The sequence below is a fragment of the Juglans regia genome, chromosome 8 (genome assembly GCF_001411555.2).
Source record: "Juglans regia cultivar Chandler chromosome 8, Walnut 2.0, whole genome shotgun sequence".
Classification (NCBI taxonomy): Eukaryota; Viridiplantae; Streptophyta; class Magnoliopsida; order Fagales; family Juglandaceae; genus Juglans; species Juglans regia.
This window is the reverse complement of record NC_049908.1, coordinates 28,520,516-28,539,715: the sequence shown is the minus strand read 5'-3', so window position 1 is coordinate 28,539,715 and position 19,200 is coordinate 28,520,516. Positions and strand designations below refer to the sequence as shown.

The 19,200-nt window shown below is 31.2% G+C and overlaps 2 protein-coding genes across 3 annotated transcripts; both read left to right on the top strand.

Moving 5' to 3' along the window:
* Positions 1-318: 318 nt before the first annotated feature.
* LOC108985402 (probable protein phosphatase 2C 34) lies at positions 319-4,279 on the top strand. 2 transcript variants are annotated; one of them, XM_035692887.1, is made up of 6 exons: positions 319-603; positions 1,716-2,027; positions 2,374-2,682; positions 2,959-3,019; positions 3,154-3,377; positions 3,858-4,279. In XM_035692887.1, the coding sequence occupies exons 2-6, from the start codon at positions 1,785-1,787 to the stop codon at positions 4,074-4,076; spliced, it is 1,056 nt and encodes a 351-aa protein (XP_035548780.1). In that variant the 5' UTR covers positions 319-603; positions 1,716-1,784; the 3' UTR covers positions 4,077-4,279. The 2 variants fall into 2 exon arrangements, with proteins under 2 accessions (XP_035548780.1, XP_035548779.1); XM_035692886.1 differs by having other exon boundaries at positions 320-603; positions 2,959-3,076.
* A 6,158-nt stretch (positions 4,280-10,437) lies between these two features.
* LOC109005272 (probable protein phosphatase 2C 34) lies at positions 10,438-14,414 on the top strand. Its single transcript, XM_035692870.1, has 6 exons — positions 10,438-10,754; positions 11,861-12,170; positions 12,516-12,824; positions 13,103-13,220; positions 13,298-13,521; positions 13,993-14,414. The coding sequence occupies exons 2-6, from the start codon at positions 11,928-11,930 to the stop codon at positions 14,209-14,211; spliced, it is 1,113 nt and encodes a 370-aa protein (XP_035548763.1). The 5' UTR covers positions 10,438-10,754; positions 11,861-11,927; the 3' UTR covers positions 14,212-14,414.
* The last annotated feature ends 4,786 nt before the right edge of the window (positions 14,415-19,200 follow it).

Here is a 19,200-nt window from a genome sequence, read left to right as displayed (position 1 = left end):
CTAATTGTAACCCCACTTATAATGAACTTATACTCTAATTAAATTATTAAAAATAGTATTCATTTGTCACTAAGATCCCTACTCTGCCAATAAAACTACAAAAAGGTATGTCTATAAATTATTGTAATAGATTTATTTTTACAGAAAATATAATTTAAAATGTCATATTAAATAATATTAATTTATAAAATTATCATTATTTTTTATTTAATTCTCTTATTATAAAATGCTTGAACCAGAGTAGCACGGAGTATTTGTGACTCATAGAAAGAGTAGAAAAGAAAGCCAGCTTTTAAACTAAAAAGCAAGCCGTTTTTAGCTCTAAAGGTAGATTACGTATAGTGATTGTTGTTTGTATGCAGCAAAGGTTCTATCGCCCTGTCCTTTGTTTTCTTCTCCTCGGATAGATTTACAGCCAAACAAACATAACAACCTACCATTATGGATTGCCATGCTACTTTAGCTTCGTTTTCTCGAACTCTCAGTTCGGCTGGTCGGAGTTGCGTCTCATTTCGGCTGGGAAAGTCCATTTTACGCCGACTGCGTCAGATTCCGTCGCTCTAGTGCCTCATTATCAAGTAAAGAAGTCGCTGGAAACTCAAGGTATGTTCCCTATTTAGTTGGTTTGGTTTTGTTTTCTATGAAGTTTCTGGATTAGGTTCTGTTTTTTGTTCGATGAAAGAAAAAAGAAAGGAAAGTTCTGGGCTTTGTTTTTGTTTTGGTTTGGCTTTTGAGGGATGAGAAACCCAGCTCAGCCGTGTGTGTTTTCTGTATGAGTCTTCTTCTGAATATTGTTTAATTGGGGCGAAAATTGGGATGGAAAAGAAAGTCTTGAAGAACCGTGCGTTATGTTTTTGTCCAGTCGGTGATGGATGGGAAGATCAACTTAGCTTGTTTTGGTTTCCTTTATCAGATGTTTCTTGGCGGGTTTTGTTTGGTCTTCGAGAAAGTTGAGGGAGAAAACAAAATGAGGACAATGAATCGCCTTCTTTATCCTTTTCTTTTTATATTGGTTCTTAAAAATTATTTCTTTCAGTCGGGTAATAAGCTGTCTGGATATCTGTTTAATGGTTTTTGGGTCCTAATGATGTAGAATACCACAGGCCTTAAGATATTTTTGTTTCTAGATTTCATACATTGTCTCAACATCCAAAAATATTGTTACTTTTTGTTTAGACTCTGAGAAAATGCAGGAAAGCAAATGATGAAAATAAAAGAACACGATCCAAATTCGCTCCGTTTCCGTTTATTTCACTTTTCAAGGGATGGAAGAAAATAAGAAGGGAAAGATTATAAGAATTATAGTTTTTTTTTTTTTTTTTCTTTTCCTTTTATTTACCTTTCTCAGCTGAAAAATAAAGAACTTACAGCATACCATGCAAAGCTAAGTGAATTTAAAGGCAGGTTTTTTCCTCATATTTTAAAGGGATTCTAGACTGATGATTAAAATATGTTTCTACATCCAGGTTTTTGGTTTGTTTCTTGTGAACAAATTCTGAGTCTCTTAGCTTCTGAGTCGGATCATGTATTTTATTACATTATCACTCGATTCAACATGCTTCTGTTTGGTTCTCGAGAAAGAATCTTGGAGAAAAATATAGAGAAAGAGAATGCTTCCTTCCTTAAGAATATTAAAGCATTTTCTTTTCTTTGAACTCGTTATTTTCTTGATCCCTATGTCCTGTATGTGATTGTTATAAAATCTCCATGTACAGATTTGAGTCTACAAAAAGGAAGCACCACAACTCATATTATTGGGTGGTGGAAATCAAAATTTGGAGTTGATGGGGCATTTATCTTACGTGTTCAATGGGCTCACGAGGTCATTTTCATTCAGAAAGGGGAGGAAGTCAGAAGACCGCACTGGAAGAGAAGCCGCAGAAGAGATGGCAAAGGAGGCAAAGAAGAATGACTTGATTTTACGCACTTCTGGCTTCGTGAATATTGATGGTTCGAATAACTTTGCCTCAGTTTTCTCAAAAAGAGGCCAGAAGGGAGTGAACCAGGATTGCTGCATTGTGTGGGAGGTATGCTTAGACCCTTGGGCAGATTTCTTATTTTCCATCATTTAATACCTAGACATATACGAGGTTCAACAATCTATAACCAATACTAGGTTCAATTCACGTTTATTTTGTCAAATTGGTTTGAATAACTCTCAATTGAGAGTTTCCTTCTTATTAAATAGTCCAGAATTCCCTTAAATACAGCCTACAAATAAGATGTAAATAAGGTAACAATCTAAGTAAGGAAACAATCTAAATAGGGAAACTGTACAGCAGCCTAGTGTCTAACAAATTTTCCGATGTTGACGATCAGAGCATTCTCACTTACATCATTAACTGATGTGGACAATGTTGATTTTGGTGATAGGACTTTGGATGCCAAGAGGACATGGTCTTTTGTGGGATTTTTGATGGGCATGGCCCTTGGGGCCATTTTGTGGCAAAAATGGTCAGAGAATCGATGCCACCATCTCTTCTATGCAATTGGCAGGAGACACTAGCTCAAACTTCTCTTGACCCAGAATGTGACTTGGAATCTGATAAAAAGCATAATCGGTTCAATATATGGAAGCATTCCTACCTTAAGACTTGTGCGGCCATTGATCAGGAACTTGAGAAACATCGAAAAATAGATTCATTCTACAGTGGAACAACTGCACTCACGATTGTTCGACAGGTAATTTGCTTTTGCACTTCTGACGAATTGACTATGCAAATCTGCTAGCAAGTATTTTGGGATGAAAACTAGGTGACCTCTTTTGTAATCATTTATTAGTTCTCCTAAGTTGAACAAGAGGGTGAAGCTCGTAGGGATAGATTGGGCATTGCTGATCACCATGAAATACTATCTTAGGGAAGCTCAAGTGCATGACAAATTTGAATGCACCATCAAAGAATTACATGTTGTGATTTAAGATGTGATCAGGATTAACTTGACAGTTTTATTTTCCAGGGTGAACTCATTGTTATTTCAAACGTTGGCGACTCCCGAGCTGTGTTGGCTACCACTTCAGGTGATGGAAGCTTGGTACCAGTTCAGCTTACCGTCGACTTCAAGCCTAATCTACCTCGTCAGTCTCTTTCCATATCGGTCTCTCTGGGGAAACAGAGAAAAAAATCTTAACTTCTGTGTTGATTTTGTTTGCAGACGAGGCTGAGAGGATACATCAGTGTCAAGGGCGAGTCTTCTGTTTGCATGATGAGCCAGGGGTGCATAGAGTCTGGCTGCCAGATGAGGAATCACCAGGACTGGCAATGTCTAGAGCCTTTGGGGATTACTGTGTAAAGGGCTTTGGACTAATTTCTGTGCCGGAAGTGACACAGAGGAATATAACCAGCAGAGACCAATTTGTCGTGCTGGCCACTGATGGGGTATGCATCATACCTCAAGTAGATTATGCTTTATGCAATCAAAAAATGAACTTAATGGATGACCATCACAGGATGTTTTAAAGAGAATAGTATTGGAAATACTATCGCTCTCATACGTGGTTTGGCTCCAGCTCTTTGTTCTGACATATCTGTGCACCTTTAATATTTTACTCCATTTCTGAATAGAAGATTTATGAAACAATTTCAGTCAGTATGTGCCATTGTAATGTTTGTGTCATGAAAACTCAAGATAATGCCTATTACACAAATGAAGTTGCAACTTGAGCATCCTTATTCCGCTAATCCAAGAAAGAGCTCCCAAACTGTAAATTTTTTTAATTTTTTTTGTTTCAGTTATTTGATTTATGCTGGAAACATATTGCCATTGCTGAATGTGTTCATAGAAGTTTCTGAAAGACTTCTTTTGCATGATAGTGCTATAAAATCCACTAAGACATTTTCACTGCATTTCTCCATTAGGTATGGGATGTTGTCTCCAATCAAGAAGCTGTAGAAATTGTATCTTCGACACCAGACAGGGCGAAGTCAGCCAAACGTCTTGTCGAGTTTGCTGTACATGGATGGAAGAGCAAGAGGCGCGGCATTGCAATGGATGACATTTCTGCTATTTGTCTCTTTTTTCACTCTTCTCCTTTTTCTCCAGCTCTGCAAGTGCATCCTTGTACTACGCTGAAATGATGTTGTAAATGTCAAGTTGCCATGCGTTCTTCAATGTAATCTATATTTAAGGTATGGAAATTATGGAATATGGGAATGTCTCCATTGTAGGTGGAATGATATTAAATGGATTTAGCTGTCTCCATGGGTGTGATGGCATGCCAAGGTGCAATTCCACACTATGACCAAAGAAAAATGGCTAGATTAGAAAATATGCATTGTTATGCCTGGTTAGACGCTACTTACTATATAGTGCAACGAATCACGATGCCTAACATGAAACATTATAAAAGACAACTTGGGTTTAAGAGGAAGTTTGAGCTCGTGTAAGAAATCTGATTATGAGGCAATCGACCGGGAAAGATGCAGGGACTGATCATAGAGAAATGATGCTGTTTGTCTTACTTTGTGTCATTCTTAGGGTGCGTTTGGAAGATAAATTACTCTCAACTCATCTCAACTCATTAATACAATTTTTTTAAATTTCAACATAAAATATAATAAATAATTTAACTTTTTCAAATTTCAAAATAATAATAATATTAAAAAATAATATTTTATCATCTCAACTCAACTTACTTCAACATCCAAACTCACCCTTAGTCACTTGCTGATGTGGTGTGTTTGAAGTTGAATGAACTGCTACTTAAAATATGTCATATTATCAAATGTGAAGGGAGATCACAAAATTTAGGATGAATAATAGCATTACTCATTTACATAAGTTAGATTATGCTGTTTAATGAAAGAAAAATAGGAATTCTTAGCAGGAACCTGGCCTCCTCCTTACAAGATTGATTGGCTACGTTTGGTTACAAGATTCAGTTGAGATCAGTTTAATTTTTAAGTTGAGTCTAACATTCAAATATCTAACTCTTAAATTATTAAAATCATCTTAACTCAAAACCTCTTTACACGTAAGATCTACAATTTTTTTTCAACTTAACATATTTTTATACGTAAGATTCATAATATTTTTCAACTTTCTATAAAAAATATTAAACTCATCTTAATATTTAAATATATTTTAAACTCAATTTAGATTGGTTCTACATAAATCTCTCTACTACTCAATTCACTATTATTTATAAAGAACTGAGCTCAGCTCAACATCTAAACGCAACTATAAACATCTGACCAAAATATACCAGGAAATAAACTATCAAACATGACTCAATTGACAAATTCAATGACTCAAACAAATCCAACGACTGACTCTTTAACACATAAGCAAGACTCACACCTGCACGGCAATGCAAGCAATACATTCAAGCAAAAGGCCTTATCCCGTTACAGGAAGGACCTTCAATTTGGTTGAACCATATGGAATATTGGGTTCATGCGAGACAACTTGAAAGCAATACTTTATAAGCATTCTTAAACGTGTGGGGTACGTGCCCAATCAAATCAACCTTGCCGTAGCTTTTAGCAAACCTTAATTTTGGAGCAACTTGATAAAGTAATGCTTCCGATAAGTTCTAAATGTACAAGTCTTACGCAAGCTTTTTATACAAAATAAAAAAATAGATTCTATTGAGAAAAAATGAGTAGTAGAATTCATTTTTTTATAAAAAATCTACACGAAACTTATATATTTGAAGCTTGCATATATCATTATCATTTTGTAAAGAGCCAGTCAAATATGATGGACAATGTCATATTTTAATATAATGGAACGAGAGTCTTAACACATAGCATAATTCTTCCTTTAAAATACATATTTTTTTCTTCTTCTCGTTCTTTTCTCATCAACTATTATCTGTAATCATGATTTGTATAATCGCTTTGTAATCATTTAAAAATAAATAAATAAAATATAAGATTCACATAAAAAAATAAATTTTTTAATAATATATTTTATTTTTTTTCAAAACGATTACGCGATATTTACGTATTTTACGATCATATATAGAATTATTATAACGTGTTTCTTGTTAAATATTGCGACAGTGGTTGGTAATGCACACGAGTTTACAAGATTCTGACGTACTCGGGTCTGAGGTTGCAACATGGCCACATGGGCTGGGCCTAGGTCCGGTCACTAGTTTTGAATTGGCAAACTAAAGACATTCGTTCATTTTTTCGAGAAAACTTTTATTTATAAATCGGTATGGATTACACATCATTCGTATTATTTATATGTTAATATTTAATTTCTAAAAAAAAATTAAGTTTAAAATTTTCTTATAAATCAAATCATATTTAATCTATAAATAAGTGTAGACAACATACAATTTACATCATTGATATGCCAATACTTAATTTCTAAAAAAAAAAATCTAAATTTTAAATTTTTCTTTAAAATCAAACCATGTATAGAAGTGTCATATACTCCATATTAGACAAAAAACCATTACGATAAAGTGTGAATAAAATTCGTATATTTGAACCTAAATTTCTTGATTAAGAAAGAGCATTCACATTGTAAAATGGTTGAACTAAACATTTTTTTTTTTCTATTTGGGAGGGAGTTTCGAACTCCAGATCTCCATTTTGAAGGTTGTGAGTTATATCAATTAGGTCACAAGCCTTTGGCTAAACTAAACACCAAGTTCGAGAGGTGAGATGAAAATTTTATGTTTTGTTTGAAAGTTTAAAATATTATATTTTAATATTATTATTATTTTATAATTTGAAAAAGTTGAATTGAGATTTGAAAAAGTTGAATTGTTTATTATATTTTATATCCTAGAGCACAAGCTTTCTTTAGTGGGAATAGTTGAGACGAAGATTAGAGAGTTTTAGGCCGGTGAGTGTAGTACTTGAGAGCAGATTGATGACACTATACAAAGTGTCGTAGGAGGTGTATCAGCATGTGGACTAGGAAACTCATTCTATATGGCTATAATAGGATTGCAACAATTAGCAAAAGGCTCAAATTATCATCCATGCTATTTTTTTTATTTATTATTATTTGGACATGAGAGTTTCGAACTCCAGATCTCGATCCATGCTATTAATATGATAAGACTTGATTTATAAAAAAAAAAAAAAAAATTAATACTATATTTATCTGTTTAAACATAGAGCGATATAATTTCACTAAAAAATTAAAGATCTTAATTGTGTTTTGCATGCAATTGCATACCATCTTGGAGATAAATGTTACCGACCATATAATTCATGGCTTTATAGGGTGGGTTGGATCCTCCGGCACAGACCAGGACATAGCACTGGTCATCCATGATGTTAATGGGTATGGGTGGGAGTGGGACCACCTCATCACCACCTTTCCCCTCGGCTCCACCTCCATATTGCTAACTCAAATTTCTTCCACCATTGTTGCGGAGATCCGGATTCAGCCACCTACTCAAGAAGTGCACTCGCATCTTTTTTAGTGGACAAGTTAGGGTGAGTTTGGATCTCAAATTCATCTCAACTCATCATTACAACTTTTTCAAATCTCAATACAAAATATAATAAATAATTCAATTTTTTTAAATTTTAAAATAATAATAATATTAAAAAATAATATTCTAACAATATTTTATTATCTCAACTCAACTCACTTCAACATCCAAACACAACCTAAATGTTCAAATCTCGCTCAATTTTTTTTATAAAAAAGTAGATTTTATTAAAAAGAAAAATCAAATTTTCACATTTTTTATGACACGATCTATTTTTTATACTATTATTTTAAACTCTAATAAGAAATATAAAAGAAAAATCTTAAGTTGTTAATTTGTTCCACAAAAGTTTAATAAACAAAAATCTTCAATTGAGATTATTTGTAAGATATTAACATTTTATTATTATTATTATTATATTCTAATTAATATTAGAAGAACAAAAAATCTAATTGTATTTTTCAACATGAATTAGAGGACAAGCAATAACGTAATTATGCGAATGAGGACAAAAGCATAGTTGTGCACATGGGTTGCGACAAAACGGGTAAAACAAAAAAAGAAAACGGAAGAAAAACGGATGAACAAAAGTTAGATAGTCACTCATTCACACTTATATATATATTACCAGTTATATAATTTGAACGTTTGCCTATTTGTCTAATAAAAAATGATGTGTCTAAAAAATTGATATGTCTAAAAAAAAAATATATTTAAAAAAAAAAATTAATTAATTAATAATTTAACATACAAGAGTAGAAAAATAAATTTTAACAAGTATCATAATGATAACAAAACATTACTGTATTATGAGTAATATGAAAATTAATTTTTTTTTGATATTTTAACAATAGTTTTCTTAGCAAAATATATAAATTGTGTAAAATTCAACAACAATACTCAATGATTCAGGGAGCACCGAAAAAATACAGAATCTTTTATTTTTATATTGTTCTCATATTTTTTCATCATTAAAATAAGTCTTTTATATTTTGGAAACTCTAAAAATAATATAATGGTAGAAAATTATTTTATTTAAATAATTTTAGTTAATTAAAAATATTATGAGATTTAAATTATATTAAAAATTCTAATTATTTATATGATTTTATTTTCTTAAAAATATTTAACAAAATTCTATCATTTATATTACTGTTTAGTACTGTTTATCACTGTTCACGAGCACTGTTAATTACTATTTACGAGCACCGTTGATTACTGTAGCATGATTATACTGTTTGTATTGTTCAGCACTATTTATTATTAATACTGTATACTATTTATTACTGTTCACGTTTATAAAAAAGTTAAAAAGGAGAAAAGATGATATACCACATTTACCACATTTTAGAATTGTGGCATGTTATCATTATTTTTTGTTTATCTCAATGAAAATTGAAAAATATCTTAATAAACTATTCCCAGAATAGATATTATATATTTAATAATATTAATTACGTCACATTAATCATATGATGCAAAGTTCATAGCCGTCACATTTGCTAAAACAATTATTTTCCACCAACCACTCATTCATTCATATTATATTATTCTATACAATCAATCTAAAAAAGAATTAAATTAATCGAATGGTTGTGATCGTTGAACAGAAGATTTTATTTTGGGTAAAACATTATATTATTAGAGTTTATAAATTAAAAATACAACATGGCATCGTAATCTCCCCCACCTAATTATTAATCAAATTTATCTTGTTAGGCCATAATTGATGTATTTTATTTAAAAATAAATATACACATAAGGATATTTAAAAAAAATAAATAAGCCAAACTCGTCTATTTTATAAGGAAAATTCTTTAACTATAAAGAGATTATATAAAAATAAACTCACAAATTGATATAGTTTGATGTGGTACGTCAGGTTGTAAAGTTACTTTTATTATAAAATAAATTTAAATAATTTTATAAAATCATATCAATTTATAAAATTTTTTTATATAATTTTTTTTTTATCTGTAACAGTTATATTTTATTAGATAGGATAAAAGTAGGAATTGGGTTCCATAATTCCCAAAATATCTAGTTCCAAAATAATTGGATATCGACAGTTCAAGTTGTCTGAAATCAAGTACCACATGGAACATAAAGAGGCAGATACTTGGAGGGTGAGATATTTTGCTTTTCAAACAGCTAATTCATATTTATTTTTTCTACAAAAAGGCGTGTACGTGTCTTATCATTCAAATATTTCAAGGCAAATTGAAGCATTTTGCCTTGAAATATGAAATTATTTTATTTTAAAAATAAGAAAAACAAACACACGAATTGAAATGTGACTACCACTCGATTGAAAGACTCCATAAAGTCCATGTAAATTGATCTTCAATTATCAATATGAAATGTGAAAATTCATGTGAGAAATTTATGGGCATGTTAGAATTTCTATCAATAAATAAAAAATATATAATCATTTTCTAATTTTAATCTCTCCCCCCAAATTGACTTTAGATATTATAATCTTTCCTTTCAAGACATTCTCATCAAATCATTTTACTATAGGTGACTTGTTCAAGTAAGATATGGGCTCGTTTAAACAGTGAAATGAGAAGAAATGATTTTAAATGAGTTGAATAAAATATTGTTAGAATATTATTTTTTAATATTATTATTATTTTATGATTTGAAAAAATTAAATTATTTATTATATTTTATATAAAAATTTAAAAAAATTATAATTATGAGATGATATTAAATAGATTTAGAATATTTTTATATCTAAACGAACCTAATTATAACCCACTTATAATGAACTTGTACTCTAATTAAATTATTAAAAATAGTATTCATTTGTCAGTAAGATCCATTCTCTGCCAAGAAAACTACAAAAAGGTAAGTCTAATAAATTATTGTAATAGATTTATTTTTACAGCAAATATAATTTAAAATGTCATATTAAATAATATTAATTTATAAAATTATCATTATTTTTTATTTAATTCTCTTATTATAAAATGCTTGAACCAGAGTAGGACAGAATATTTGTGACTCATAGAGAGAGTAGAAAAGAAAGCCAGCTTTTAAACTAAAAAGCAAGCCTTTTTTAGCTCCAAAGGTAGATTACGTATAGTGATTGTTGTTTGTATGCAGCAAAGGTTCTATCGCCCTGTCCTTTGTTTTCTTCTCCTCGGATAGATTTACAGCCAAACAAACATAACAACCTACCATTATGGATTGCCATGCTACTTTAGCTTCGTTTTCTCGAACTCTCAGTTCGGCTGGTCGGAGTTGCGTCTCATTTCGGCTGGGAAAGTCCATTTTACGCCGACTGCGTCAGATTCCGTCGCTCTAGTGCCTCATTATCAAGTAAAGAAGTCGCTGGAAACTCAAGGTATGTTCCCTATTTAGTTGGTTTGGTTTTGTTTTCTATGAAGTTTCTGGATTAGGTTCTGTTTTTTGTTCGATGAAAGAAAAAAGAAAGGAAAGTTCTGGGCTTTGTTTTTGTTTTGGTTTGGCTTTTGTGGGATGAGAAACCCAGCTCAGCCGTGTGTGTTTTCTGTATGAGTCTTCTTCTGAATATTGTTTAATTGGGGCGAAAATTGGGATGGAAAAGAAAGTCTTGAAGAACCGTGCGTTATGTTTTTGTCCAGTCGGTGATGGATGGGAAGATCAACTTAGCTTGTTTTGGTTTCCTTTATCAGATGTTTCTTTGCGGGTTTTGTTTGGTCTTCGAGAAAGTTGAGGGAGAAAACAAAATGAGGACTATGAATCGCCTTCTTTATCCTTTTCTTTTTATATTGGTTCTTAAATATTATTTCTTTCAGTCGGGTAATAAGCTGTCTGGATATCTGTTTAATGGTTTTTGGGTCCTAATGATATAGAATACCACAGGCCTTAAGATTTTTTTGTTTCTAGATTTCATACATTGTCTCAACATCCAAAAATATTGTTACTTTTCGTTTAGACTCTGAGAAAATGCTGGAAAGCAAAATGATGAAAATAAAAGAACACGATCCAAATTCGCTCCGTTTCCGTTTATTTCACTTTTCAAGGGATGGAAGAAAATAAGAAGGGAAAGATTATAAGAATTTCAGTTTTTTTTTTCTTTTCCTTTTATTTACCTTTCTCAGCTGAAAAATAAAGAACTTACAGCATACCATGCAAAGCTAAGAGAATTTAAAGGCAGGTTTTTTCCTCATATTTTAAAGGAATTCTAGACTGATGATTAAAATATGTTTCTACATCCAAGTTTTTGGTTTGTTTCTTGTGAACAAATTCTGAGTCTCTTAGCTTCTGAGTCGGATCATGTCTTTTATTACATTATCACTTGATTCAACATGCTTCTGTTTGGTTCTCGAGAAAGAATCTCGGAGAAAAATATTGAGAAAGAGAATGCTTCCTTCCTTAAGAATATTAAAGCATTTTCTTTTCTTTGAACTCGTTATTTTCTTGATCCCTATGTCCTGTATGTGATTGTTATAAAATCTCCATGTCCAGATTTGAGTCTACAAAAAGGAAGCACCACAACTCATATTGGTGGGTGGTGGAAATCAATTTGGAGTTGATGGGGCATTTATCCTACATGTTCAATGGGCTCACGAGGTCATTTTCATTCAGAAAGGGGAGGAAGTCTGAAGACCGCACTGGAAGAGAAGCCGCAGAAGAGATGGCAAAGGAGGCAAAGAAGAATGACTTGATTTTACGCACTTCTGGCTTCGTGAATATTGATGGTTCGAATAACTTTGCCTCAGTTTTCTCAAAAAGAGGCCAGAAGGGAGTGAACCAGGATTGCTGCATTGTGTGGGAGGTATGCTTAGACCCTTGGCAGATTTCTTATTTTCCATCATTTAATACCTAGACATGTACGAGGTTCAACAATCTATAACCAATACTAGGTTCAATTCACGTTTATTTTGTCAAATTGGTTTGAATGACTCTCAATGGAGAGTTTCCTTCTTATTAAATAGTCCAGAATTCCCTTAAATACAGCCTACAAATAAGATGTAAATAAGGTAACAATCTAAGTAAGGAAACAATCTAAATAGGGAAACTGTACAGCAGCCTAGTGTCTAACAAATTTTCCAATGTTGACGATCAGAGCATTCTCACTTACATCATCAACTGATGTGGACAATGTTGATTTTGGTGATAGGACTTTGGATGCCAAGAGGACATGGTCTTTTGTGGGATTTTTGATGGGCATGGCCCTTGGGGCCATTTTGTGGCAAAAATGGTCAGAGAATCGATGCCACCATCTCTTCTATGCAATTGGCAGGAGACACTAGCTCAAACTTCTCTTGACCCAGAATGTGACTTGGAATCTGATAAAAAGCATAATTGGTTCAATATATGGAAGCATTCCTACCTAAAGACTTGTGCGGCCATTGATCAGGAACTTGAGAAACATCGAAAAATAGATTCATTCTACAGTGGAACAACTGCACTCACAATTGTTCGACAGGTAATTTGCTTTTGCACTTATGACAAATTGACTCTATGCAAATCTGCTAGCGAATATTTTGGGATGAAAACTAGGTGACCTCTTTTGTAATCATTTATTAGTTCTCCTAAGTTGAACAAGAGGGCGAAGCTCGTAGGGATAGATTGGGCATTTCTGATCACCATGAAATACTATCTTAGGGAAGCTCAAGTGCATGGCAAATTTGAATGCACTGTCAAAGAATTACATGTTGTGATTTAAGAGGTGATCAGGATTAACTTGACAGTTTTATTTTCCAGGGTGAACTCATTGTTATTTCAAACGTTGGCGACTCCCGAGCTGTGTTGGCTACCACTTCAGATGATGGAAGCTTGGTACCAGTTCAGCTTACCGTCGACTTGAAGCCCAATCTACCTCGTCAGTCTCTTTCCATATCGGTCTCTCTGGGGAAACAGAGAAAAAAATCTTAACTTCTGTGTTGATTTTGTTTGCAGACGAGGCTGAGAGGATACATCAGTGTCAAGGGCGAGTCTTCTGTTTGCATGATGAGCCAGGGGTGCATAGAGTCTGGCTGCCAGATGAGGAATCACCAGGACTGGCAATGTCTAGAGCCTTTGGGGATTACTGTGTAAAGGGCTTTGGACTAATTTCTGTGCCGGAAGTGACACAGAGGAATATAACCAGCCGAGACCAATTTGTCGTGCTGGCCACTGATGGGGTATGCATCATACCTCAAGTAGATTATGCTTTATGCAATCAAAAAATGAACTTAATGGATGACCATCACAGGATGTTTTAAAGAGAATAGTATTGGAATTACTATCGCTCTCATACTTGGTTTGGCTCCAGCTCTTTGTTCTGACATATCTGTGCACCTTTAATATTTTACTCCATTTCTGAGTAGAAGATTTATGAAACAAGTTCAGTCAGTATGTGCCATTGTAATGTTTGTGTCATGAAAACTCAAGATAATGCCTATTACACAAATGAAGTTGCAACTTGAGCATCCTTATTCCGCTAATCCAAGAAAGAGCTCCCAAACTGTAAATTTTTTTTGTTTCGGTTATTTGATTTATGCTGGAAACATATTGCCATTGCTGAATGTGTTCATAGAAGTTTCTGAAAGACTTCTTTTGCATGATAGTGCTATAAAATCCACTAAGACATTTTCACTGCATTTCTCCATTAGGTATGGGATGTTGTCTCCAATCAAGAAGCTGTAGAAATTATATCTTCGACACCAGACAGGGTGAAGTCAGCCAAACGTCTTGTCGAGTTTGCTGTACATGGATGGAAGAGCAAGAGGCGCGGCATTGCAATGGATGACATTTCTGCTATTTGTCTCTTTTTTCACTCATCTCCTTTTTCTCCAGCTCTGCAAGTGCATCCTTGTACTGCGCTGAAATGATGTTGTAAATGTCAAGTTGCCATGCGTTCTTCAATGTAATCTATATTTAAGGTATGGAAATTATGGAATATGGGAATGGCTCCATTGTAGGTGGAATGATATTAAATGGATTTAGCTGTCTCCATGGGTGTGATGGCATGCCAAGGTGCAATTCCACACTATGACCAAAGAAAAATGGCTAGATTAGAAAATATGCATTGTTATGCCTGGTTAGACGCTACTTACTATATAGTGCAAAGAATCACGATGCCTAACATGAAACATTATAAAAGACAACTTGGGTTTAAGTGGAAGTTTGAGCTCGTGTAAGAAATCTGATCACGAGGCAATCGACCGGGAAAGATGCAGGGACTGATCATAGAGAAATGATTATGTTTGTCTTACTTTGTGTCATTCTTAGTCACTTGCTGATGTGGTGCGTTTTTTACGGTGAATGAACTACTACTTAAAATATGTCATATTATCAAATGTGAAGGGAGATCACAAAATTTAGGATGAATAATAGTATTACTCATTTACATAAGTTAGACTATGCTGTTTAATGAAAGAAAAATAGGAATTGTTATTTGGAACCTGGCCTCCTCCTTACAAGATAAATCAATGACATGATTGGCTGCGTTTGGTTGCAAGACTCAGTTGAACTCAGTCTAATTTCTAAAATGAGTTTAACATTCAAATACTCAACTCTCAAATTATTAAAATCATCTCAACTCAAAACTTCTTTACACGTGAGATCTACAAGTTTTTTCAACTTAACATATCTTTATATGTTAGATCCAAAACTTTTTTCAACTTTCCATAAAAAGTAATAAACTCATCTTAACATTCAAACATACTTTAAACTCAGTTTAGATTGGTCTCACATAAATTCATCCACTACTCAACTCACTATTATTCATAAAGAACTGAGCTCAGCTCAACATCCAAATGTAACTATAGACATCTGACCAAAATATACCAGGAAATAAACTATCAAACATGACTCAATTGACAAATTCAATGACTCAAACAAATCCAACGACTGACTCTTTAACACATAAGCAAGACTCACGCCTGCACGGCAATGCAAACAATACATTCAAGCAAAAGGCCTTATCGCGTTACAGGGAGGACCTTCAATTTTGTTGAACCATATAGGAATATTGGGTTCATGCAAGACAACTTGAAAGCAATACTTTATAAGCATTCTTAAACGTGTGGGGTACGTGCCCAATCAAATCAACCTTGCCGTAGCTTTTAGCAAACCTTAATTTTGGAGCAACTTGATAAAGTAATGCTTCCGATAAGTTCTAAATGTACAAGTCTTACGCAAGCTTTTTATACAAAATAAAAAAATAGATTCTATTGAGAAAAAATGAGTAGTAGAATTCATTTTTTTATAAAAAATCTACACGAAACTTATATATTTGAAGCTTGCATATATCATTATCATTTTGTAAAGAGCCAGTCAAATATGATGGACAATGTCATATTTTAATATAATGGAACGAGAGTCTTAACACATAGCATAATTCTTCCTTTAAAATACATATTTTTTTCTTTCTTCTCGTTCTTTTCTCATCAACTATTATATGTAATCATGACTTGTATAATCGCTGTGTAATCATTTAAAAATAAATAAATAAAATATAAGATTCACATAAAAAAATAAATTTTTTAATAATATATTTTATTTTTTTTTAAAATGATTACGCGATATTTACATATTTTACGATTGTATATAGAATTATTATAACGTGTTTCTTGTTAAATATTGCGACAGTGGTTGGTAATGCACACGAGTTTACAAGATTCTGACGTACTCGGGTCTGAGGCTGCAACATGGCCACATGGGCTGGGCCTAGGTCCGGTCACTAGTTTTGAATTGGCAAACTAAAGACATTCGTTCATTTTTTCGAGAAAACTTTTATTTATAAATCGGTATGGATTACACATCATTCGTATTATTTATATGTTAATATTTAATTTCTAACAAAAAAAATTAAGTTTTAAATTTTCTTATAAATCAAATCATATTTAATCTATAAATAAGTGTAGACAACATACAATTTACATCATTGATATGCCAATACTTAATTTCTAAAAAAAAAAAATCTAAATTTTAAATTTTTCTTTAAAATCAAACCATGTATAGAAGGTGTCATATACTCCATATTAGACAAAAAACCATTACGATAAAGTGTGAATAAAATTCGTATATTTGAACCTAAATTTCTTGATTAAGAAAGAGCATTCGCATTGTAAAATGGTTGAACTAAACATTTTTTTTTTTCCGATTTAGGAGGAGGTTTCGAACTCCAGACCTCCATTTTGAAGGTTGTGAGTTATATCAATCAGGTCACAAGCTTTTGGCTAAACTAAACACCAGGTTTGAGGGGTAATATGAAAATTTTGTATTTTGTTTAAAAATTTAAAATATTATATTTTAATATTATTATTATTTTAGAATTTAAAAAAGTTGAATTGAGATTTAAAAAAATTGAATTATTTATTATATTTTGTATGGAGATTTGAAAAAGATGTAATAATAAGATAAGATGAGATGAAATGAAAATTTTGTGTTTTATCTTACCCCCAAACTAATAACTTTTGTAATATACATAATATCTTTATACGAAATAATCAAATAGTCATCGTTGTTATATCTTATTTATAATTTAGATTTTTTTAAAATGATTCAATAGATAAATTATTTTTACATATCATTAATTATTTTTACATATTATTAGATTGTGTATGCTAAAAATGTTCTAAAACGAGATGCATCAATCTGGTTCATTCACAAAATCTCTCATTTTTGTTTTGTTTTTTTTCTGTTTTAGTTTAATTTGAAAAGCCAAATAAAAGACAGAGACGTAATGGTTTTCTGACAAAGCGACGAGGAAGAGCAAGACATATGTCGAGAACACGTTACAGCGTTTTGGTCCAACAGGAACCAAAAGCGTCCGTCTTTGCGAAATTTCTAGGAAAAGGGATGGAACCATCCTCTGCACCCAATATTTGTATTTAACTAGGGTGATGTATGGCAAACATAACAATTTTCAAAAATTTTAAAATTATTTATAGCTTTATTTCTAAATATCACTTAAACACGAACAACTAAGGTCTCGTTTGTTTTCAGAGATGAAATAATATTAAAGTTAAAAAATTGAATAAAATATTGTTAGAGTATATTTTTTAATATTATTTTTATTTTAAGATTTGAAAAAAATTGAATTGTTTATTTTATTTTATATTGGAAGTTGAGAAAGTTGTAATGATTAGATGAGATGAGATGAGATGAGATATTTTCTCAAAACAAATGAAGCCTAAATATATATCAAGAAAGTCACAATCAACTATAAGATCTCGTTTAGATATTGAAATGATAAACATATAAATATTAGTAAAATAATATGTGAAATAGTTTTAGTTAAGATATTTTTATAAGATTTTAAAAAATGAGAGAGAATAAATTAAATAAAAAAATTTATAAAATTAAAATACTATTATAATGTAAATTTTTAATATTATTTTTGTTTTAAGATTTGAAAGAGTTGAACTGCTTTTTTGTTTATTTTTGAAATTTAAGAAAATTATAATGATTAGATGAAGTAATTGAAAAGTTACAAATTTGAAACTGAAAAATATTTGTATGAGTATTGTTTGGATGTTGAGATACGATAAGATGAAATGAAATGAGTTGAGATCATCTTAACATCCAAATGAGGCCTAGTAGATACGTTTGGATGTTAAAATGAATTGAGTTGAGTTGAGTTGAGATAATAAAATATTATTATAATATTATTTTTTAATATTATCATTGTGTTGAAATTTGAAAAAGTTAAATTATTTATTATATTTTATGTTAGACATTGAAAAAATTGTAATGATAAATTAATGATCCAACGAAGTATTTTAGGACATTAGCTGCTCAAATAGCTCGTAAAATAGAGAATATTTCAAGGCTCCATTTTTTAATTTTGAATAATAATAATTGTTTATTTTTTATAACATATTTTATAATAAATTAAAAATAATATTTTTATTTCAGTTTTATATAATTACATCCATTTAAAATAGAGTTACAAAAAAGATTATACGTGCATGTTTGAATTTGATTTCGATGATTTTCGGATATAATCTTAAAAAAATTGATATTCGTCTTTATTTTATCAACGATTAAATGATTAAAAAAATATGTATTATTATTGTTTATTTATTTGCTTATCATTTAATATCAATAATAAAACAGCCATGATTAACAAAAATTAGAAAGTAAAGAAAATGATAAATAAATTTTTTCAAATGTTTTAACCACAACAACATATAAAAAACTAAGATGGCTCTTGTTCCGTCCCAGTGTTGGACAATGATACGCCACCAACTATATTACAATTCAACTATTATTACATATTAAAATATTAATATTTTTTATTTTAATTTAAAATTTTCGTACTTAGAGCATTTCAAAGTAAATAAAATAATATTTCTTTTATAATTAATTATATACATACTGTAGTATAATTGTTCTTATATCATTTTAATTTCTCCTTGACAAATGTCAAATATTGGATATAATAAGGGGATTTTTTTTTAATTTTATTTTTACGGCTGATTTAAATTAAATAATATTTAGATGAAAATAATTTATAGACATGTTTATCATGGAAGGAATTTTTAAATTTAGAGGATTTTTGGCATTACAGTACCTGTCAAATGTCTTACAATATTGGAAGTTGTGAAAAGAAAAAGGCCAAAATATTTCATGCACGTTGTTTTCGTTTTGTCACAATCGGAGCATTGAGAGCTTATGCCTTCCAACTTTCCAAGTCCTTTTTTGGTCACATTATACATATCTTCAGCTACAATTCACAATTTATGGATAGTTTAAAGAATTAGATTGTGTTTGATTCTCAAATTTAATTGAGCTCAGCTGAGTTTAATTTAACTTTAAACTGAATCTAATATCTAAACACTCAACTCTCAAATTATTAAATTCATCCTAAC